An 18933-nucleotide genomic window follows, 5' to 3' on the forward strand; every position below is an offset into this window, starting at 1 on the left:
ATATAAGACTAGCTCTTCAGAGGACTGACATACACAAAAGTGTCTCCCCTTTGTGCTAACAAGGTGACCATGAGATAAGAAGAGATAGAGGTGAAAAAAAACTCCCCTCAACCCTCTAATGGCCACCAAAGCTAAACTATCAAGTACACCCCCTTTTGGTAAATCTGAGAAGCAAATGAAATAATAAGTAATGAACACATCCGATGGATCAGATGGAAACAAAAGCAACACTGCTAGCAACAGAAAACAAAACAGCCGTAAACAGCTACAGGTTTCCACACAGCAACAATGTCACAAGACAAATTCCTTCGTTACAAAAGAAAAATGTAAAATACATAAAAGTGTTTTAATTATAGCCTGAGATCAGAGTTAACAGTCTTCAATGATATCGTAATGAAATCTCCCAATGTAAATGAGCAGATTTAGTGTAATATTGGGAGAATCAACATCAATGCAAAGGCTGGTTTGATGTCTGTTTCCTGCCTCCCTCTCCAAACACGAGGCAGTCAGCTATTGCTTCAGCTGGGGTTTTGGATGCACTAGGACCCTGGGTCGGGAGGAACACTCAGGACTATGTTTTTACAAACATGACCAAGGAATGAAATCATACAGAACACAACACAAAAGGACCAGCAACGTGGCGGGGAAGAGATAAACAAGGACAGCATAAAAGTGAAAAAAAAAATATCTAGACATGTCTGAGAGAGGACTGCCACATACTGGTGCTGGATAATTCAGACATAAGATGACACAGACAATGGGCTGAACTATCCTAGTCAGTCTGAGGAATACAAAAGAGGCTCTGAGCTGCTGACACCACCTCTATTTTGAGCTGAAGTGGTTGGGAGGAAATGCCTCTAACCAACGCCACAGAGGAAGCTGGGTCAGAATAATCTTTTTCTGTTTTGTTTTTTTTTTCTTCCTCTTCTATCTCTGTTATGACAAGAAATGCAAATTAGCATTGAGACAACCCACCTACCAAATCCCAGACACCAGGAGCGGCCTAAAAAGAATCAGAAAAGTCAACAAAGCCTGAATTCCAACTGCAGGAAAAACAAAACAAAACGAAAAAAGGCTAACAGCAAAGCAGCACTGGGGCATTGTGGGTACTGGGCAGCCATCAATACCCCAGGAGTATGAATAAGAGGCAAGGTGCCTTCTTCCTTCCCTTCCTAATCCACTAAAGTAGAAGTTTGAGATGGGACATAAAACACTGAGCCTCTACACACATCTGGCATCCAAGAAAAGAAAAAAAAAGTGAATTAACTGAATAACTATGACACACACACACACAGTACCAAGTGGCAACTGGCTTGCAGTTGCTTCATCAATGAGTGGCAGTGTTCAGCCAGTATCCAGTGTAGTGGAGAGAGGGGATAAACATAAACATGAGCTCACGGCAAAAGGATGTAATTAAGGATCAGATGTCATCCAAATTAATATGAGTACTGAACATATTCTTTTTTCTTTTTTTCCCCCCTTCATTATCCTACAGTACCATTTTTTTAACTAATCACTGGATTCAGCTAATTGCGTAAATAGGGTCTGAGGACAGCTCTGTAACCAGCAGACATCCACCGCCATCTATGCCATAGCCCCAGCCCATTTTAACCAACGGGGACAGCTCTATAGAGTCAGAGAGTTAATCAGATTTTATTGCACAGACGATCTGGTAGCATACATAGTCATTATTTTTTAGTGCGACTACAAGCCTCTTCAATTAAACTCCTTCAAATAAACGTAAACTGATCTCAAGGTACTTTCCTTTTCTCTGTTCAACTACAAGGCGGTATTGTGCTCCCAAATTAAATGAGCAGAATCCATTGGATTCAGCTCACAGTACATCTGTGATCATATTTCACTTTGGCGTTGTTTACAGCACAGTTCAGCCAGGAGATGGGGGAGAGGCAGGAGTGGCTTAATGCTCAAAGTATTCGCTGGGCCTTCGTCTAAACGCTGCGATGGAAAGGAGACGCGTTACACAGCCAAGCACAGTAGAGGAACAGAAATGCACTGTTTCAATCAAAACAAGATTCCCACAGTGAGAGCTAGAGGGAAACAACCCCTCCAGCATCACACCCTCTGATCCCGGGCTTGGGGGGAAAAACCCAGACAATTGTGCTGGAAACCACCCTGTACGAGAGCGCGGGTCCAAAATAACCCTAAGATGCAGAGCTGCTCATTACAGCCCTCAAAGGATGACAAACAGACGGTGAGTAAGAGGGAGCGAGCTGGAGTCATCTGCGGAGCTGCGGGGGGAACCAGCAGGCAGGAGGAGAGCGGCGGTCTCACACGATCCCTCGCTGGACGGGACGCGCCTTTAACCGCAGCGAATCTCAAACACATGCCTGTGATGTTCGAGGCGCGAGTTCTCACCGTTCCTCCCATGAGCCGATGAGACATTTACTTCTGAGCGCTGCGTCGCGTCCAGCGCGTGGGTGGGGCGGGGGGGATGGGGGCGGAAAGGAAAGGAAATGATCCAAATAAGTGTTTCCATGAGCACAGACTTTAGGGTCCTTCACAAAACAAAAAAGCCCATCCCCAAAAACCACCCGAGCCGGCGCAAGATTCATCCGGTGAGAAAGTGGAATTGGCCTAATCAGCTCAGTATTTACTTTTTCCAGAAAATCGCGTGGTAGAAAGGATAGCACTGTAGCATAGTGTCTGATTTTTTTTTACTTTGCCTGCATAATACTGCTCTTCTTAAGTTGTTCTATGGGGTTATTATGTGTAATACACCATAATGGACTTATTTATGTCATGTAGAGTGAAATGTGCTACAGGTGAGCTTCTCAGGATTATTCAAAATGAGTTCTGTCAGCAGGACATGACACTAGGGACTATTTTTTCAACATACTGTTATTAAAGTATGGAATACCTTACCAGGGCTCACAGCAGAAGTGAAGAAGTTTAAGGTATTCAAGATCAGGACAGACAGATTGTTAGATACCTTACAGAAGACAGGAAAAATCATGAACCTCGATAGGCTTGTTCTAATCATTAAACCTTTTTCAAAATACAGGAAGGGATGATAAGAAGTCCTGATTTTTATGATAACAGGAGGGATTTGTACAATAGTGGAATATTGCAGAAATCACTTTTGCTGGCCAACTCACCTGGATATAAATTAAACAACATTCAATGAAGAATGGAAAAAACTCTAACATTTAAAACAGAAAACACTGTCTGGATCATGTTTGCTCATATATTAATTCAATGAACAGTATTCACAAAGACGTCCCATGAAAGTCCATATTATGGACAATTATAGCTTAGACTGAATCATCAAAACACAATGAAGGTCTAATTTGCCACTCTGAAACCTGTGAATTTGTAAGAGTTCTGTGAAAACTGACTATAATAAGCACTTTCCTTAAGTCACACAGATAATTGGGCAAAGCAAGGGACATAAGAATTTTAAACACAGACACATATACCCACATGGATTTCAAAAAGCGAAAAAATATGGCATCTATTAAAATTAATACAAATTTTAGAAAAAAGAATAATTCACCTGGCAAGAGTAGAGGAAAAAAGCCTGACTAATTCAGCGTAACAGTTAAGGAATGTTTTTCCAAGAGCACAAACACTCTGTAGAGAAAGATTTAGGGTAATATTTGCATTCTACAGTATTTAGATCTGACCAACTGTCAGCTGTGCTAAAAGTGATCATTTCAAACTGAACCCCAGGCAAAGTGTTAATCTGGACACCCATTAGCAAATGCAGTCAAAGCTGGTTTTATAAACACTTGGCATGTCCAATCAAACAGTTTCTTTGGGCTTTGATGTCACAGACAATCACACAAGGCGGTGCGTGAAGCACTTTGGTGATCAGGCAGTGATCAAGAGCCTCCACTTTGTTACATACTTTATTCAATTACAAGCATCTTTAAATGCATAGGGTCACGTCTCCAGCTCACGCGACAAGCCTAGCTTCATCTTAAAAATTTCTGAAGATGCTCTTCACATATTTGTTGCGTCAATCCTGATGCTTCTGAGAGCTCTGGTTTTTATGTTTGAGGGGAGAGCTGTAACTCACACACTGCAACTCATCAACCAGGATTCATGTTAATTTTACACCTCATCCCTTCGGCATGCATTGCAACGTCATTGAATGTTCTCCTTGTAGCAGCGGCTACATCTGATTGAGAACAGATTCCCATCTCAGTCTGAGAATCTGGCACGGTTGATTCCAGAGCAGTGTTTATGAATAACCTCAATATTCAGCCCCACAGCAACTGTTGATGAGACCTTCCACCACACCCGTTCTTCATTCTTTCCTTCCTGTTTCTGCTGATCTCTCAGGACAAATAACTTCTAGTTTACAATTCACCGCTGCCTGAGTGATAAACACATATTGAGTCAGAGGAGTTTTTGGACTAGGGAGGAAAAGTACGCTCCTAAATAGAACAAACCATGTCAACAGCAAGAATGCTTTAGCCACTTAGCCGAGGTCAGCATTCGGGTCAGTCCACTCAATTACTGTACATGCAACAGTCAAAATGTTACAGGGCATAACACAACCATTTCTACTTAATGGCCACTTGTGTAGCATTGCTCTGAAAAGCTCTGTGGCAGAGTTCAAAGTTACCTTAAATAATGTTTCATGAGGTCAGGGAAATACCCAACCTATTCCCAGTTGTATGAGACTCAATACACATTTAGGCTAGCCATTTTCCAGAAAAAGGTACACACTTTATTATCTGAAACAAAAGATGAAATTACTCTCAAAAATAGCGTGTGACTTTATTGAGTTAAATTAAGATATGTTTATAAGAAATTCATTATGGTCTTACTGAAACCTAGAAATCTAGATAGCTCATAGAAATATGGAAACAGCCAGGATGTGAGGCAACATCTCTGGTGTTGCTAAAATGAAGAAATTATATATCTAATGTAATGACTTTTATGAGAGTGCTTATGGAGACTCCACAGCCTTGGTATCCGAACTTACAGTTTCTGCTACTTCCCCCACTACTTGAAACGGCTCCCTCAAAAAAAATCCCAGCGGTTTCAACAAAACTTCAGGTAGCACTGTATGCTCCCGAACACTGTCCTGCTGGGATATTGCACAGTACGTACAAGCGGCTAATGCCAGTGAGAACATCATAGAGGCACAGCAACTGCACTGAGAGGAGATTGTGGGGTTGAGTGAGAATCACAGGCCTAGGAGCACAAACCCTGGGGAGTAACACTGATCCTCACAGTCAGATGTCCCATAATGAAACCACACAGAGGTTTCCCATTGGCCACAGGGGGTTGCCATTAATCATGAGTGCTGGGGGCAGGCTCCCTTTTATTTTTACCGACCCTCCTCATCAGCGTCGCACTACCAAAACAGGCGTAAGTCTTCCAAAAGGACCACAAGAAAATATTACTAGGCCCCACGTCGTGAAAGACCATAATTTCTCAGTTCAACCCCACACCACCCTCCAACTTCATCTGCATTTGCAGAGACTGAGGAGGAGCCCTCTCTCACTGCAGGCCTGATTTTTTCACTCCATGCTCCTGCTGCTTGGACAGACCCTCGACCGCAAAGTGAAACAAAATGCCATTCAGTTTAATTCACTTAAAATTCGAGCAGCAATGCAGCAGAGGTTCAACGCCTCAGGAAACAGGTGTATGGGCTGGAATAATCAGCTTTAGATGACCCAAGTAAAATATACATCCCCCAATTTCTCCGTCCCCGAACTCTTCGGTTTCGGTCCTGTGGAGCTGGGTCCCGGGTCTTCGTGTGAAGATAAACATCTTCGACAAAGGATGAATTACGCCATTGTGCAGCTTCCCAAAGCGCTCAGATATCCAATAGCAGAGCCTTACAATGTCAGTCGCATAAAGCCCTGGCACATCTTGATGTGATTGAACTTGCACGTCATTTTGTACCAGATACATTTTTGCACTGAATAATGTACATATACATGCCTCTCAATCTCGGCTTGACCAGGCACCCACTCCACGCTTGAATCAGATGATTGATTGCCTTTTAATTCTCGCCTTGCTGGTTTGATGGAAATATGCACCACTGCCAAAGAACACAGGATATTGAGATCAAGTCTGAATTTTTTATTTATTTATTTTTATATAAAAAGCGTGAACTTCAGATTGCTTTCACGTTTTTAATGGACCATTCACTAGTAAGTATTTCCTATACAAATGCAAGGGCATGTCAAGTAAATTGTCAATTATCTATGGGTGTTGGTTACCACACAGTCAAACTTTCAACATGTTCAAAAAGTCTGTTTAAATAAAGTATTCCTTTACAACGAAAGTATGTCAATGTCTCAAAGAAGAAGTAAAAAAGGTGACCCAATTTTGCTATTGATTGCAAGGTCTTTAAAACTATAAGGTTCTGAAACGTGTCAATTCACTGCACTACTTAGCACATTCTTTACTTTCATCGTTTACTAATTTAAGCGTCAATTTATAAACATACCAGATAAGTTAGGAAAGGATTTATTTAAAAAGCCACGACTGACATTCCAGTGCTTTAATATCAGCTCTGCTTACCTCAGTTAAAACACACTGAGGGCTGGGCGATATCCTCCAAGACAGCTCTACCACAGCAGCAATAAAGGTCTTTCGGCCCCGCCGTTTATTTTCCCACACATTTCGGATTTACACAAATGGAATGGTTTCACTGTCTGCTGGATTTTTCAGTGAAAGTGACATATCGCTCCCTGAAACGTATTTATTTTGAAGGCGTTTTCTTTCACCCTCTCCAGAAGGCCCCGTTTCTCTGAGGCCAAGGTGCCTGGCGTCACCTGGTGTTGATTCCGCACTCTGGTCCTGTCCCTCATTACCAGAGACCTGTCTGGCTGCTCACGCTCACCAGTAGATATTTTTCCACACCAATGCCAATTATACTTGCACTGTCTCTCCCTAAAAGCCTTCGTCAACATCTCAGCGAGGCAGGAAAAAAAAACACATGGCAAATTTTGCTTTCCTTGGCTTGCTCAAAAAGGACTGCCATGTTTCATGTTCCTTTGTACACAGTGTTGGGTCAAAGCCCAATGGGAGTCAACCATGCTAGCACGGGCCTTTCTTTAAGGCCTGAACACAACCACTGACCAAAGACTTGCTCACAAACTCGGCAGATCAGATGTGAGCACATAGGTTAATCTTTGCTGTTTCCATTTCATGCCGCTCAGCAGCAATTCACACTGATCACAGGAGGAATATCACAGAGCAAACAACTTTCACGCAGGATATATTGTCTGAATACCACGAATACCATGTCTCTTTAAGGTTTACCTGCAGTTTCACTGATTTACACGCCTTTCTCAGAATGCATGTATTTTCAAACATTCGAGACTGCAAGTGATCCATGTCTTTCTTACATCCAAAAAGAAAATATGCATGCATCATCCGGTTTTTGGCCTGCTTTATGCCAGCAGAATGGGATGGCCAAACAGTCTTGGCTTTAGGAATGCTGCATTTCATTCTTACCTTCTGAAAGAAATCCTCCCCTCCATTGACTCTCCCTTCTGTGGCAGCTGCAGAGAATAAAAAAAACTTATTAGATAAACCATTCAATCAGGTCCGGTTACTGAAATCATACATATTCGTTTTAAATATTTATGAGGCTATTTAAGGCCACTGAAAATGCATGGCCATTTGAAACATTCAGCTTTCCATGGAGAAATAAATATTATTCTTAGCACATCTCTTCGCTCCAGCTGAACCACATGAGAAAATAATAACTCTGAATACAGAGTCATTTGTATTAAAATAATGGGTTCAGTTCCAAGGCCTCAGTACTTTGACTAATGTCTTTTTGTCTACAGTAGTGCACTGTGCTCTTGAAGAACATTCTACAAGCCTGTGGCATGTAGCTGTGATTGCAGCAGTATTTCAGTGTATTGTTTTGGTTATTCACTGATTTAACTCAACAAGCCATCGCCTTGCTAAGGACTGCCTTGAGTGCATTCTTTTCATTTTTGTAAAATAAACACATATTTTCAGTTTTCTCATTGCATGAGAATTAGGTACCTGTTGCCCCTCAAAGTCACCATCATTGCCCTATCCACAGCAAAATGTGCCTCATTACAGAAGCCTTCAGAATGTCATTATCTGTTGATTAGAATCTTAAGCATGACATCATCATTTCTGTGCCTTCTATGGGAAGCAATGCCTGGTGTTATTCTTCAAGGTGTTTAACTGACATATAAACCGAAAGTGGAAATCCATAAACAGTCAAAGTGATTAAGTGAACTTAAATGAGGCTTGTGACTAAGCAACAAATTACTCAGCTTATGGTCAGAGTGAACTAACATGCGCTGGAAAAATACAGATCCAAGCATGGCCTCTTATGTTTCATCCAACAGATGGGATGAAATTTTAATGTTGTGACCTCAAAAATTAACTGGAGATTATTCTCCCAAGGAGATTATTAAAAACCCACTATTGAATAACCCCAGACAGAAGGAATTTGTACACTGTCCCCAGTCCACTGTTCCATGAGGGGCCAGAATCACTTGAAAACACACCTAAAAAAACACCAACTTCAACTCCTGTTGTCTCGTCCTGACCCTAGTAGAGCAAACACAACAGCAGCTGGACCACGCAGCTGAAGTTATGTGCGCTTTCCACTGACCCAAGTACTGCACTGGAGAGTACTTCTAAACTGTAAGGACTGTAACGAGCCATTTAACAAACACAACATCATTACGCCCATTTAGCAACATCAGTCCATTCGAAACCCCTGACTCACACTCCCTGATAGAATCTCCGGCAGGCTGTTGGGAAAATGTGGTCTGAAATATGAAATCCAACAACTTCTTTTAGTCCGTGTCATTAGTAAGCTCCCTTTTCAGTTAAAAAGTTACCATGCTGAGGTATAAACTTATACAATATACAAAATGAAAAAAAGAGAAAGAAAACTGTTTGTAAATAATCTTCTTTCATTTATTCAATTTTGTAACAAGGTATATAGTAGAAGGAAAGAAAGATATATGGCATACAGAAACAGATGTTTGCTGTCACACTGGCGCTTTGTGACAAAAACAAAACAGAAAACACTACTACAACATTATGGCAGCATCAGAACATTTTGAGTGTGGCAAGTGAGTACAGCTTCAAAAAGAAAAGACCCTTTCTAAAGACATGTGGGACATGCAGAGCAAATAGTCACATAATAATTTAACAATGCAAAGACCACTCTTGCCACTTTTGCCCATTTAGCCACTGAGTTTGATACTTATCTTAACCGCAGCTAACATATGTTTATAATTACACCCCCGCACATAGATGTCTGCAGCTGGTGAGAAAGCCAGGAAGAATGCAGCTTGTAACTTTCAGATCAACTGAAATAAAATTTGCACGTTAACAAACAGTTTCCAATTTTGTGGAAGAAAAAAAACATGTTATAGTTGATGAAGCAGACTACAGAATGCAAATACATAAATATGACTTGAATTGTGAAGAAAATCAGTTTAATGTCTACAGACTAAACAACTGTGAAGGAGGGAAGGTGGCAGGCCCAGCAAGGGGAAATTTACTTGAAAATTAAACTACCAGAAAATTGAATTTGAAATATGTTACAGTATGCATTTTCTGGCGCTGACCCCACAGCTGGTTGAGGGAGTGCAGACCTTGTCTTTCTGGTTGATGAGTGAAGCAGGTGAGAAATGACAGCCTGATTCACGAGAGGGGCAAAGTGAAACTTTACCAGCCAAAAGTCATCCTCTCAAAGCTTTTCAGACAACTCCATGGAAACACTTTCAATTCACTGCGTCAGTAATGCCACAGACCCACACACACAGCGTTCTCAGGCAGTAAATCCATGTATAACGCCCAGTTTGTGGCACAATGTCCACCGAAAAGACTGTCCTTTCTACTTTTTTAAAAAGAGACTCAAATTTCCTCGCTGTTTAGACCCACTCCTGAGTGCAAGTTATCCAGGGCAACAATATAACACTGAGGACACTTTTAATGTGACCACAACACACAAGGCAGCTGAAAAACTCTTTCCCTTCAATTAGCCCGCTCCTTGCTGAACCACCATCCATTTGAAGACAAGATACAGCCCATCAGCTGATCTAGGAAACGTCCACACTAATGAAGCAGGGAACAGACAGCTATAGGATGGGAAAATATAGTTTTCTGAACAATCAGCAGCCACTGAGATTAATTAGCATTGTACAGGCACAAAACAGGATAGGAACGGATACATATTATCACCGTAATTCTTTACTGTTCTCCATGAATTGTAAACACTAATTATATAATTATTACATATTAGTAACAAAGGTTATAAAAAGCATGGAAAGTTCTGTGAAAATAATTAAATAATTTCCAGGGAAACAGGGCAAGGAAGTGCTGTTTGGTTTGACACAATGTGGATCCTATTGCAGTTCCCTCACTATTTTTCATATATGCATGTAAATTTTTTTATATTTTATATATTTTGTATATACTTATATATATTCAGGCTAGTGAGCCATTTACCTTGTGAAAATGTTTACTTTACAAACCACCTTCAACAAACTCATAGGGCCATTAACCACCACTCAGTGCAATTCCTTCCCATGTTGAAGCATTAAAACAGATCAACAATCTCAATGCATCATTAGCATCACATTCATGATGGGTGGAATTAATGTCTGGAACTGGGCAAAATCATACTGCGCAAATCATTAAAAAACACTGAATCTTGAGACATTTGCCAAGAATTAATCTTGCATTAGTAGAAAGATATACGTACTGTGATATACCATGGTTTGTACTTACGTTTCAAAACACAGTTATGGCTCCATAGTCCTTACTGCTAATGTACTGTAGCTAAGCAAAGACCTCCTGACTGATATCAGGGAAAATACATCACAACACTCACTTGTTTGCAACAAATGCACTGTCCTCTTATATTTTACTCTTGCATCCCCTTGTAGTGCTCTTACTTAAGTGGCGCACAGCCATTGGATATTTGTCACGGAGTAGCTCATACACATGCGCACACGCGCACACACATACGCACACGCGCACACACACACGCACACGTGCATCACAAGTCTAATACTTTTTCAATCGCTGCTTGACTTGATGATGGCTTCCCACTTCCCTGGCATAATGTCAAACTGGGTTGGGAGACTCTTGTGTGGTAGCACATCACATGAGGTGTATACAGCAGCCCTGAGCTCCCAGCTCATGTAGCTTCAACAGCTTATCTAATGAACTCCATCATTCCACCTGAGTAAGCCGCCAAAGATTGCCAGAGGGAAAAAACAGGCTCACAGGGCAGTGTCGATCTCACCGGGGACAACCTTCCCATCATGCACTGGCTAGCTAATGGAACAGTTCCATACAAGAGGATCTGACTGTTCCCCTGTAACACACTCACATTCTGAAACGGAGGGTTCTCAGCCCTCACATCCTCACTCACTGCTGCAGTAAAAACTGAAGACCTTGTGCTGCACGATGGGGCAACTCAAACTCCCCATGCCCCTCACGAAAAAAGAAACACTGCAATTCTGCAAGCTGAAGGGGCTATGCAGTTAAGGCTGAGGTCAGAATTAAAAATATTTTGGAACATAGTTCAGCCTTGCACCCTAGCCTTTAGCCACCTTATATATAGTACCAACTGATTTCTGTTTTATTGAGTGGTAACTGCATAGGAATGACTTATATTAAATTAAGGTGAACGGAAATAGACTGTGTAACTAGTTGCAATGAATGTCCTTTGAATGGCACAGAAATGGACTCCTGAAGGTCATGAAAGGTTGAAAGCTGCACTCACAACCTGTTTTCACTCTCACGTTATTAGTCGTGGGGCTTCTTTCTGAGAAAGCCTGTGAGCCAACGCATGCACTGGTACCGCTGGCATCTACTGTAGTTAACGTAGTTAAACATTCCCTGACCTCAGCAATGTTTAATCTGACTTCAGACAGGCATCTTGAGAGAATGGAAATAGATTAAACAATTTCAGATGAAGTCATGTGTAATCAAAGCACAACCTGATAAAGGGACATTCCATGCATACCACTTTAAAGATAAAATAATTATTCAGTCAAAACTCTGCTAATTTTCTTTTTGTTGCTATTTTAACACGAACATAATGTTCTGTGCTGTTTTAATCAAATAGCATGAGTGTGCTCCATGACTATTATGAAGGTGAACACAGAGTTCTTATAAAGTGCTTAGAAACTATGAGAACACACACTGTACATAAAATCAACACACAAACAATGGAGAGTTAGCATAACGACATAAGCATACACTGTACAGTGTGTGCACAAAAAAACTGCATTAAATTGTACTAGCATCATAAGTTCTGTCACCTTGGCAAATCCTAACAGATGCTAAACATCCCAAATCAAGGGCATTAAGAACCCAAGGGAGCTACAGAGAGAGCAGTGTGGAGCTGGAAGCGTGCCTATAGCTATGCAATGCGGTGTGCTGCATCTCACCTCTGAGGCAGGGCCATGACAGCAGAGGGCAGGAGCGATTAAGGAGACCAGGGGACAACTTGCCAAGCTGCAGGGGACCATGTGCTTAGAATAATCATCTTTTAACCATCCAACGAAACCCAGAAAATCAACAGGATCATGAGGCAGGTCTAACTACTGCAGGACACCTCAGGCAGCAGAGCAAGATGGAGCACAGTTAAAGGACTGGGACCAAAAACAGGCAGTGTAACATGTACATGTAGACAGCATTCTGCCCTACGGATGGTACAGTCACTACATGGGGTGACAAACATTCAGAGTCAGCGCACGGCACCTTAACTTAACAAGTCACACACACACATAAAATTCTTCTGACTTGCACCGTTTCCACAGCCAAACCTTAGCCCCTTCCAAGTCGACAAATACACCCTAGAAAGACAAATGATTGAATAAAAGCGAAGCAGTCAAATAAACCCTTGCTGAAATCAAAAGTAACTCTGACTAAACATGCCCAGGACAATTACACTGAACAGACACCGCAAACAATGAGACCAAGCAGGACTGGCAAAGGCTGCCACTCTAACTGACAACAGTTACAGCCAGCTGTTCCACGCCAGGATTTATGTTACAAACCCATGCTCTCCCAGATGAAACTGAACTGTTTATTTATGTCAAGAGATTTTTTTAAAAAGTTTTATGATAGCAGAGTTTCTGGACTGCATTGAATCAAAACAGCAAAAACCACAGGCACCAGCTGAGGTCTTTAAAATCATAAGGCCTTGACAAAAATGTTAACTGTGGAGAAGTTTAAGCTGGGGCAGCAGAAGGTTTAATAATTGTAATTCTGCCCTCACCATCCCAGCAACATTGATTCATACCTCCCCAAAAAAAACGTATAGACATGATATGAAATATCTTAATATCGAATTTCACAATACCAGAAAATGATTAAAGGTTTTAACGCCCTGAGAACATACTGTGAAATCAAATTACATTGTGAAGTAGATTAAAACTGGCTGGAATGAAATATACATTTTTCCCCAAAAATCATGGCAGGGGAATTTTTACCTGCTGTATTCATTCTGTCCATTACTCCTTTTGAATGTTGTTTACCACATGATGCACTATTGGTTGAAAATGACAGCTTGAGGGTGAAATGCTCTTATAACAAAACAGAAAAACTTGAATGCAAGCTTTTTTTTTGTTACCAAGCACTTTTTTGAGTAAGACTGAATATGTACTGCCACCACTTATTTAATCTGATGTATGAATGAAGGAAATAAAAAGAAAAAAGAAAACTTGTTCAATTATGTTACATTGTTGTTTCCCTTTCAGAATCATTTCCTGGGGGAGTATCATTTCATGATAATTTTGTTTGTGAACTCTGTTTCATGAAAATGATCATATTGCAAGAACAGTTGTGTAACCACATTCACGCACATGCGTGCAATCACACACATGCACACAAGCAAACCTTTGAACTGTAACAGCTGTTATCGCAAAGGAGGTGGGGGTCTGTTCAATTGAAGCATAATTTTCATTCTTCTGATTGTTTTTCAGCATTCTCTTTTATTACCCATAGAATGAAAGCTTTTCAAGCGCCAACACTTTACTCCACAATACACTTTAAGGTTAACATGGTGTTCAGCTTAGCACTCAACCTGGTAAAGGAGGTGTCTTCAAGGAGAGGAGTACAGCCAACAACAGTATTTTTCTAAGAGGTATCAGATAAATAAATGAAATAAATGAACAGATACAAAGATAAATGTTGAATTGCTATACACCACAACACCAGACAGAATGTTAGCAGTTCATTGATTACAAATGACAGCAATGTCTTAAGTCGTTGAGCACAATGCATATTGAGACATACTTCAGTAATAACATTGTTGTTATGATTAATATTATTCCTACTAAGTAAAAAAAAAAAAAACCCATCAGACATAAATCTCAGGTTCGACTCACAGGACATAAACAATAATTTGTGCCAAGATTTTTCTCCCCCCTCTGCAGTGTGGCTTCCTGGCTGGAGTTCTCTCCCTTGCATGAACTCCAGTCACTTTCTTTACCACTTGTCTTAGCAAGCAAAGCCATATATTTCCCAGGGTGGTAGGAAGAAAAACCTGCAAACCTCCAAACTTCCAGGTGCCATATTCTGGGTGTAAGGTTTTGGTGCTTGGGGCGGGCAGTTAGTGCAGACCTCTGTACATTTTTCTCTTTCCCAGCAACCTACATGCTGCACAGTCTGTGCTACTGATGGACCTCTACCTGTTTTCTTTCTACCTCTTCAAGAAAGGACATGTTCAGCTCTGACCCCTGCTGGAAAACGGCATCTCCCAGTTTTCTTGTGGAGATGAGATTGCCTCTGCTTGCTTGTATGCTTCAGTGGATCTCCCTGACTCCTGGGAAAAGATAGACTATCGTTGCCCCTGACAACACTAAAACATAGCTACAGATGTGTAATGTTTCAGTCGAAGGCTCCCAACAAAACTGGTTTTGCTGACTTTATAATTGCTGGGAAATACGTCATCACCCTCAGTAAGATTTTAATGGAAATGTTACATAATTCGCGCAGCATGCTCTAATGGTTTTAAAATGCATAAACACCAGCCAGTTAAATACATTACACACTATGTTTCAGAAAAAAAATCACCCTCCCGGTAACAACCACCATTATTAAGAACTGTACATAATGCGGGAGTCTTTCATAATCTACAAGGTCTTACATAGTCATGTTTTTCAGCAACATAGTCCACATATTAAGATGAAGGGACAGTTAAATCTATTTTTCTTTAATGTTTACTAATTTTACAGAAGTGTAAACAACATGTTTTTATCCTTTCCCGATATGTTTTTTTTAATGTCAGGACAAACCTATCTTGAGATGACCAAACAGAATAAAATGAATAGAGGCATAAATCTGGTCTGGCCATAAAATGAGTAGCAAGCTTAAAAATAATGTTATTTTCTTTAATACATTTTAATACATATTTATAATACACATTTAATACAATACAATTAACAGAAATTAAAATATCTTTACCGACATATTAGGATGCTCTGGACAACAGTGGTTTGGTAGTAATCCTTTTTACCATAAGTATATTACACAATTATTACACAATTGCTTATCAAAAATGAGAAGTTTACTTAAAGCCAAATACATTCATGTAAGCGCAGGGGAAGCATATTTTATTACCATTATGCTGGGTTTATGCAATTGCCTATGGGACATCGTCATTTGATTTTTAAAATCGTACCATGAAAGCTTTGCCAGTTGCCAGCTTGACATCATTCCTTCAAAACTAGTTTTATCAGTCTAATATCTTGGAAATGTGTTTCATATAAACTCAGTTATGTGACCCATGAAGTCACACTAATTGCAGGAGTTATACTGTAATCTATGAAAAGTGCAGCCCAGTTTTAAAATTCAGTTCTTCGGGGTTTGAATGCATAAACAAGCTGGGCTCTTAAAAGCGTTCTTGCATAAAGTGTGAATAATCTGCGGGGTTCGTAAAACATGTATGTTTCTTCCCAGTGAACCCAGAGCTCTGTTATCAGATGAGCCTTCCAGGACATGGGCAGGCAGTTCCTGCTGTCCAGGACTTGGCGGGGAATCTGAAAGGAGCTCAAGGCTGGTATTCGTCCTCCTCCATTCAGTGAGGGAGGATCTGGAATCAGCCTGTGGTATCTCCTCAAGGCTGTGGTGTGCAGGTGAGGGGGTCTTTCACTCTGTCTGTCTGTGTGTGTGTGTGTGTGTGTGTGTGTGTGTGTGTGTGTGTGTGTGTGTGTGTGTGTGTGTGTGTGTGTGTGTGTGTGTGTGTGTGTGTGTGTGTGTGTGTGTGTGTGTGTGCGCTCAGCAGTGAATGAAGCAGAGCAACATAAGAGGGAGTTCTAAACCAGGGAGAACAAAAAGGTTCTGGAACACGGTTAGGCCCAGGATCAAGATAACCACACTGCACTTTCTAATTAACTTTGGGGAAAGAATTTAGGCAAGCATTACTTTTTTGTTTGTTTCTCACAGAACAAGCTTGTCTTGAAATACTCTGAATTTAAGAACACCAAAAAGCTGAGTAAAAAAGAAAGAAAGAAACAAAGAAACAAATAAAAACACTTTATCAGAGTCAGTGACAAAGACCAATGTGACTAAGTTCAATCTGGGCTCTATTCAAAACGAGGGGAGTTAATTATGGGGACTACTCCTATCCACATTCACTCCGCTCAAAGAAATTATCCCACGAGATCGGAATCCCATAACGTGCCAGTGTGACTCAATGTTTGAGAATGTATACAGGACAACTCATCGTCTTCTGACGACATCCACCAAGTGTCACACAACTTCCATTGAGGAATGGAACTGTTTGGTTCCAGTTCTTTATCACAACCAGAGCCACTTTCCAGACCATACAAAACAGGGCAGACTTTATTTCCTTCAATACTGCTGTGGGCCATTTCAGCAGCAGCCAAGGACATACAAAACTCAGCCCATTCATATCGCCTCAGTTACATTTATTTTTTAAAAAGAAATGCTATAAATTATACCCACAGGTCATCTAATTAAAACTGACACAGACCATTTCACAGGGGCAAGCGATAGCTACCACAAACCAGGCAGAAATGTAAAACTGTACTTTGAGAGGACTGAAACAGACTTCAAACAAAATACAAAAACAGGCGAGCCCATGCAGTTCACTATATTTACAGTCCTACTGTAGCAGAAGTGGGTCAGAGAAACCAAGCCAGTCAGGTGGGCCAGTTTAATCTCCTTCCGGTTTTTATTTTCTTTAGTAATAAAAGGCAGGTTTTCCACAGACTTCTGGGGCTAGATGATATTATGTTTCTGAGAGCTTCATCATGTGCCAGATTAAGGAATCTTACGTGTAAGCAAGTTCTATATAATTGCCTAATTGTAACAGCATGTTTCATGCCATACAAGAATAGCAGAATCTGTAGTTCACGGGACAAGGCCTTTCAGAGACTGGAATAAATGCAGGCAAGACACAAGTATTACAAAAATATTCTATTTTTCTGCCCTGTAATGCAAATGACGAGCAAGGCATGTGATCTTTGCAGTATAGTTTACTATTACTCTAGAGGCAGACACAACAAAATTCCAACATTTGATATCAATTGTGCCTTCCGGTTGTGTAAAACTGAGTGCACTGCAGAAGCGTTTTCTTGAAAAGCTCTTAAATATCCTCTGTCTAACATTTTAACTTTAAAACACCCAGTCAACAAGATATGCCAAATCACAGCCATTACAAAAACATATCCAGCTCCTCCTTCACTACATTTACTCATGAATTAAAATGGATTGGCTCATACAGCCCCCACAGGATTATGCTTACACAAAATATGCATTATGAATATCTATGCAAATAGTAAGTATGACACTGATTGAAGAGCATATTCTTGGTTTGCAGCTCTACAAATATAAATGCATAACATAAGTGAGTTTCCCTCTTTGCTACACTGAGAATTTCCATATAAGCCAGACGTCCAGATGAAATATATTCATGAATTTGGTGGTTTGCTGAAAGTACACATTTGTTTTTATTTAATTGAAGCTTTAAAGTGATTTGGTAATTACTTAAAATACCAAAGTGTGTGCACAATTCTAGCAGGCAATGTTAATGGTAAGGGAACACAGATGAATGTGTGTCTTGCACATGCTACAGCTTTTGAGTGTCAGCCATCATTTTTGTTTAGCCAAAGACAAGCTTATTAGTACCTTTCATGGTGTTGGCTGTACATAAACAAAACATTTTTTTGCCATTTAAAAATATTTTGTCTGGGGAAAGCTGATTATTAATTACCAGCAAATTATGGTAAATGATGGATTGCGGGTGTCCAAAAGGATCTGTAGCCAATACAGCCAATTCTTTGTTGTTTTTTGTCAGTTCTGAAGGGAATTGAAATAATCCATTAATCAGAAAGCAGAAAGTGTGCTACATTTTTACCACCACATGTTTCTATTGCTCCATATCAAATAAGTCCAGTTTATAGCTATAAAAATCACAAATGCCCGAGGAATTACTTTGTTCATTTAAATGTGTGCATTCATTAGTAAAATCAGTACACCATGCTACAAATGGAGTCCTTAATCAATTAAATGTAACCTGCCTTGGATGAAAGTAAAGAAAAGAAAGAACTGTTAGAAGGAGATAGATGCTCTGTGTTGTTTTCTTTTCCATCAAAATAAAACAATAATGCATCTGTTCTGTTTTGTTTGCAGCCCACATCTCTGAGGACATGAGCTGGCTCTTGTGTAATGGCCTATTCTTTCTCTTGTCATAACAAAAGTCGCTGGTCCAAGCCAGCTTTTTTCAAAGCAGAACCTCTTAAACAGCTGCTGTGCATTAACCCACGTGAATACTGGGAATCTTTTGCCGACTTCTCCTCAAGAATATTCAGACCGAATCAACTGTAGACAGGGCTTCCTACTCGAACTCCGAAGCCTATTTCTGACACCGCATAAAGCATAGCTGACCTGGGGACAAACAGGCATGGAGTAAGTGAGGGTACAGCATTCCGTTACGGATACTCCAGACAG

At 40.5% G+C, this 18933-nt stretch overlaps 1 protein-coding gene across 1 annotated transcript in view; it reads right to left on the reverse strand.

Moving 5' to 3' along the window:
• The window catches only part of LOC118778338 (protein bicaudal C homolog 1-like), a 65187-nt gene that overhangs the window by 37048 nt on the left and 9206 nt on the right, over positions 1–18933 (reverse strand). Inside the window, exon 2 of the mRNA XM_036529843.1 lies at positions 7447–7493. Within this exon, the coding sequence (XP_036385736.1) occupies positions 7447–7493 (47 nt within the window). The remainder of the gene's footprint in view (positions 1–7446; positions 7494–18933) is intronic.

This window comes from Megalops cyprinoides, chromosome 1, assembly GCF_013368585.1.
Source record: "Megalops cyprinoides isolate fMegCyp1 chromosome 1, fMegCyp1.pri, whole genome shotgun sequence".
NCBI classification, from domain to species: domain Eukaryota; kingdom Metazoa; phylum Chordata; class Actinopteri; order Elopiformes; family Megalopidae; genus Megalops; species Megalops cyprinoides.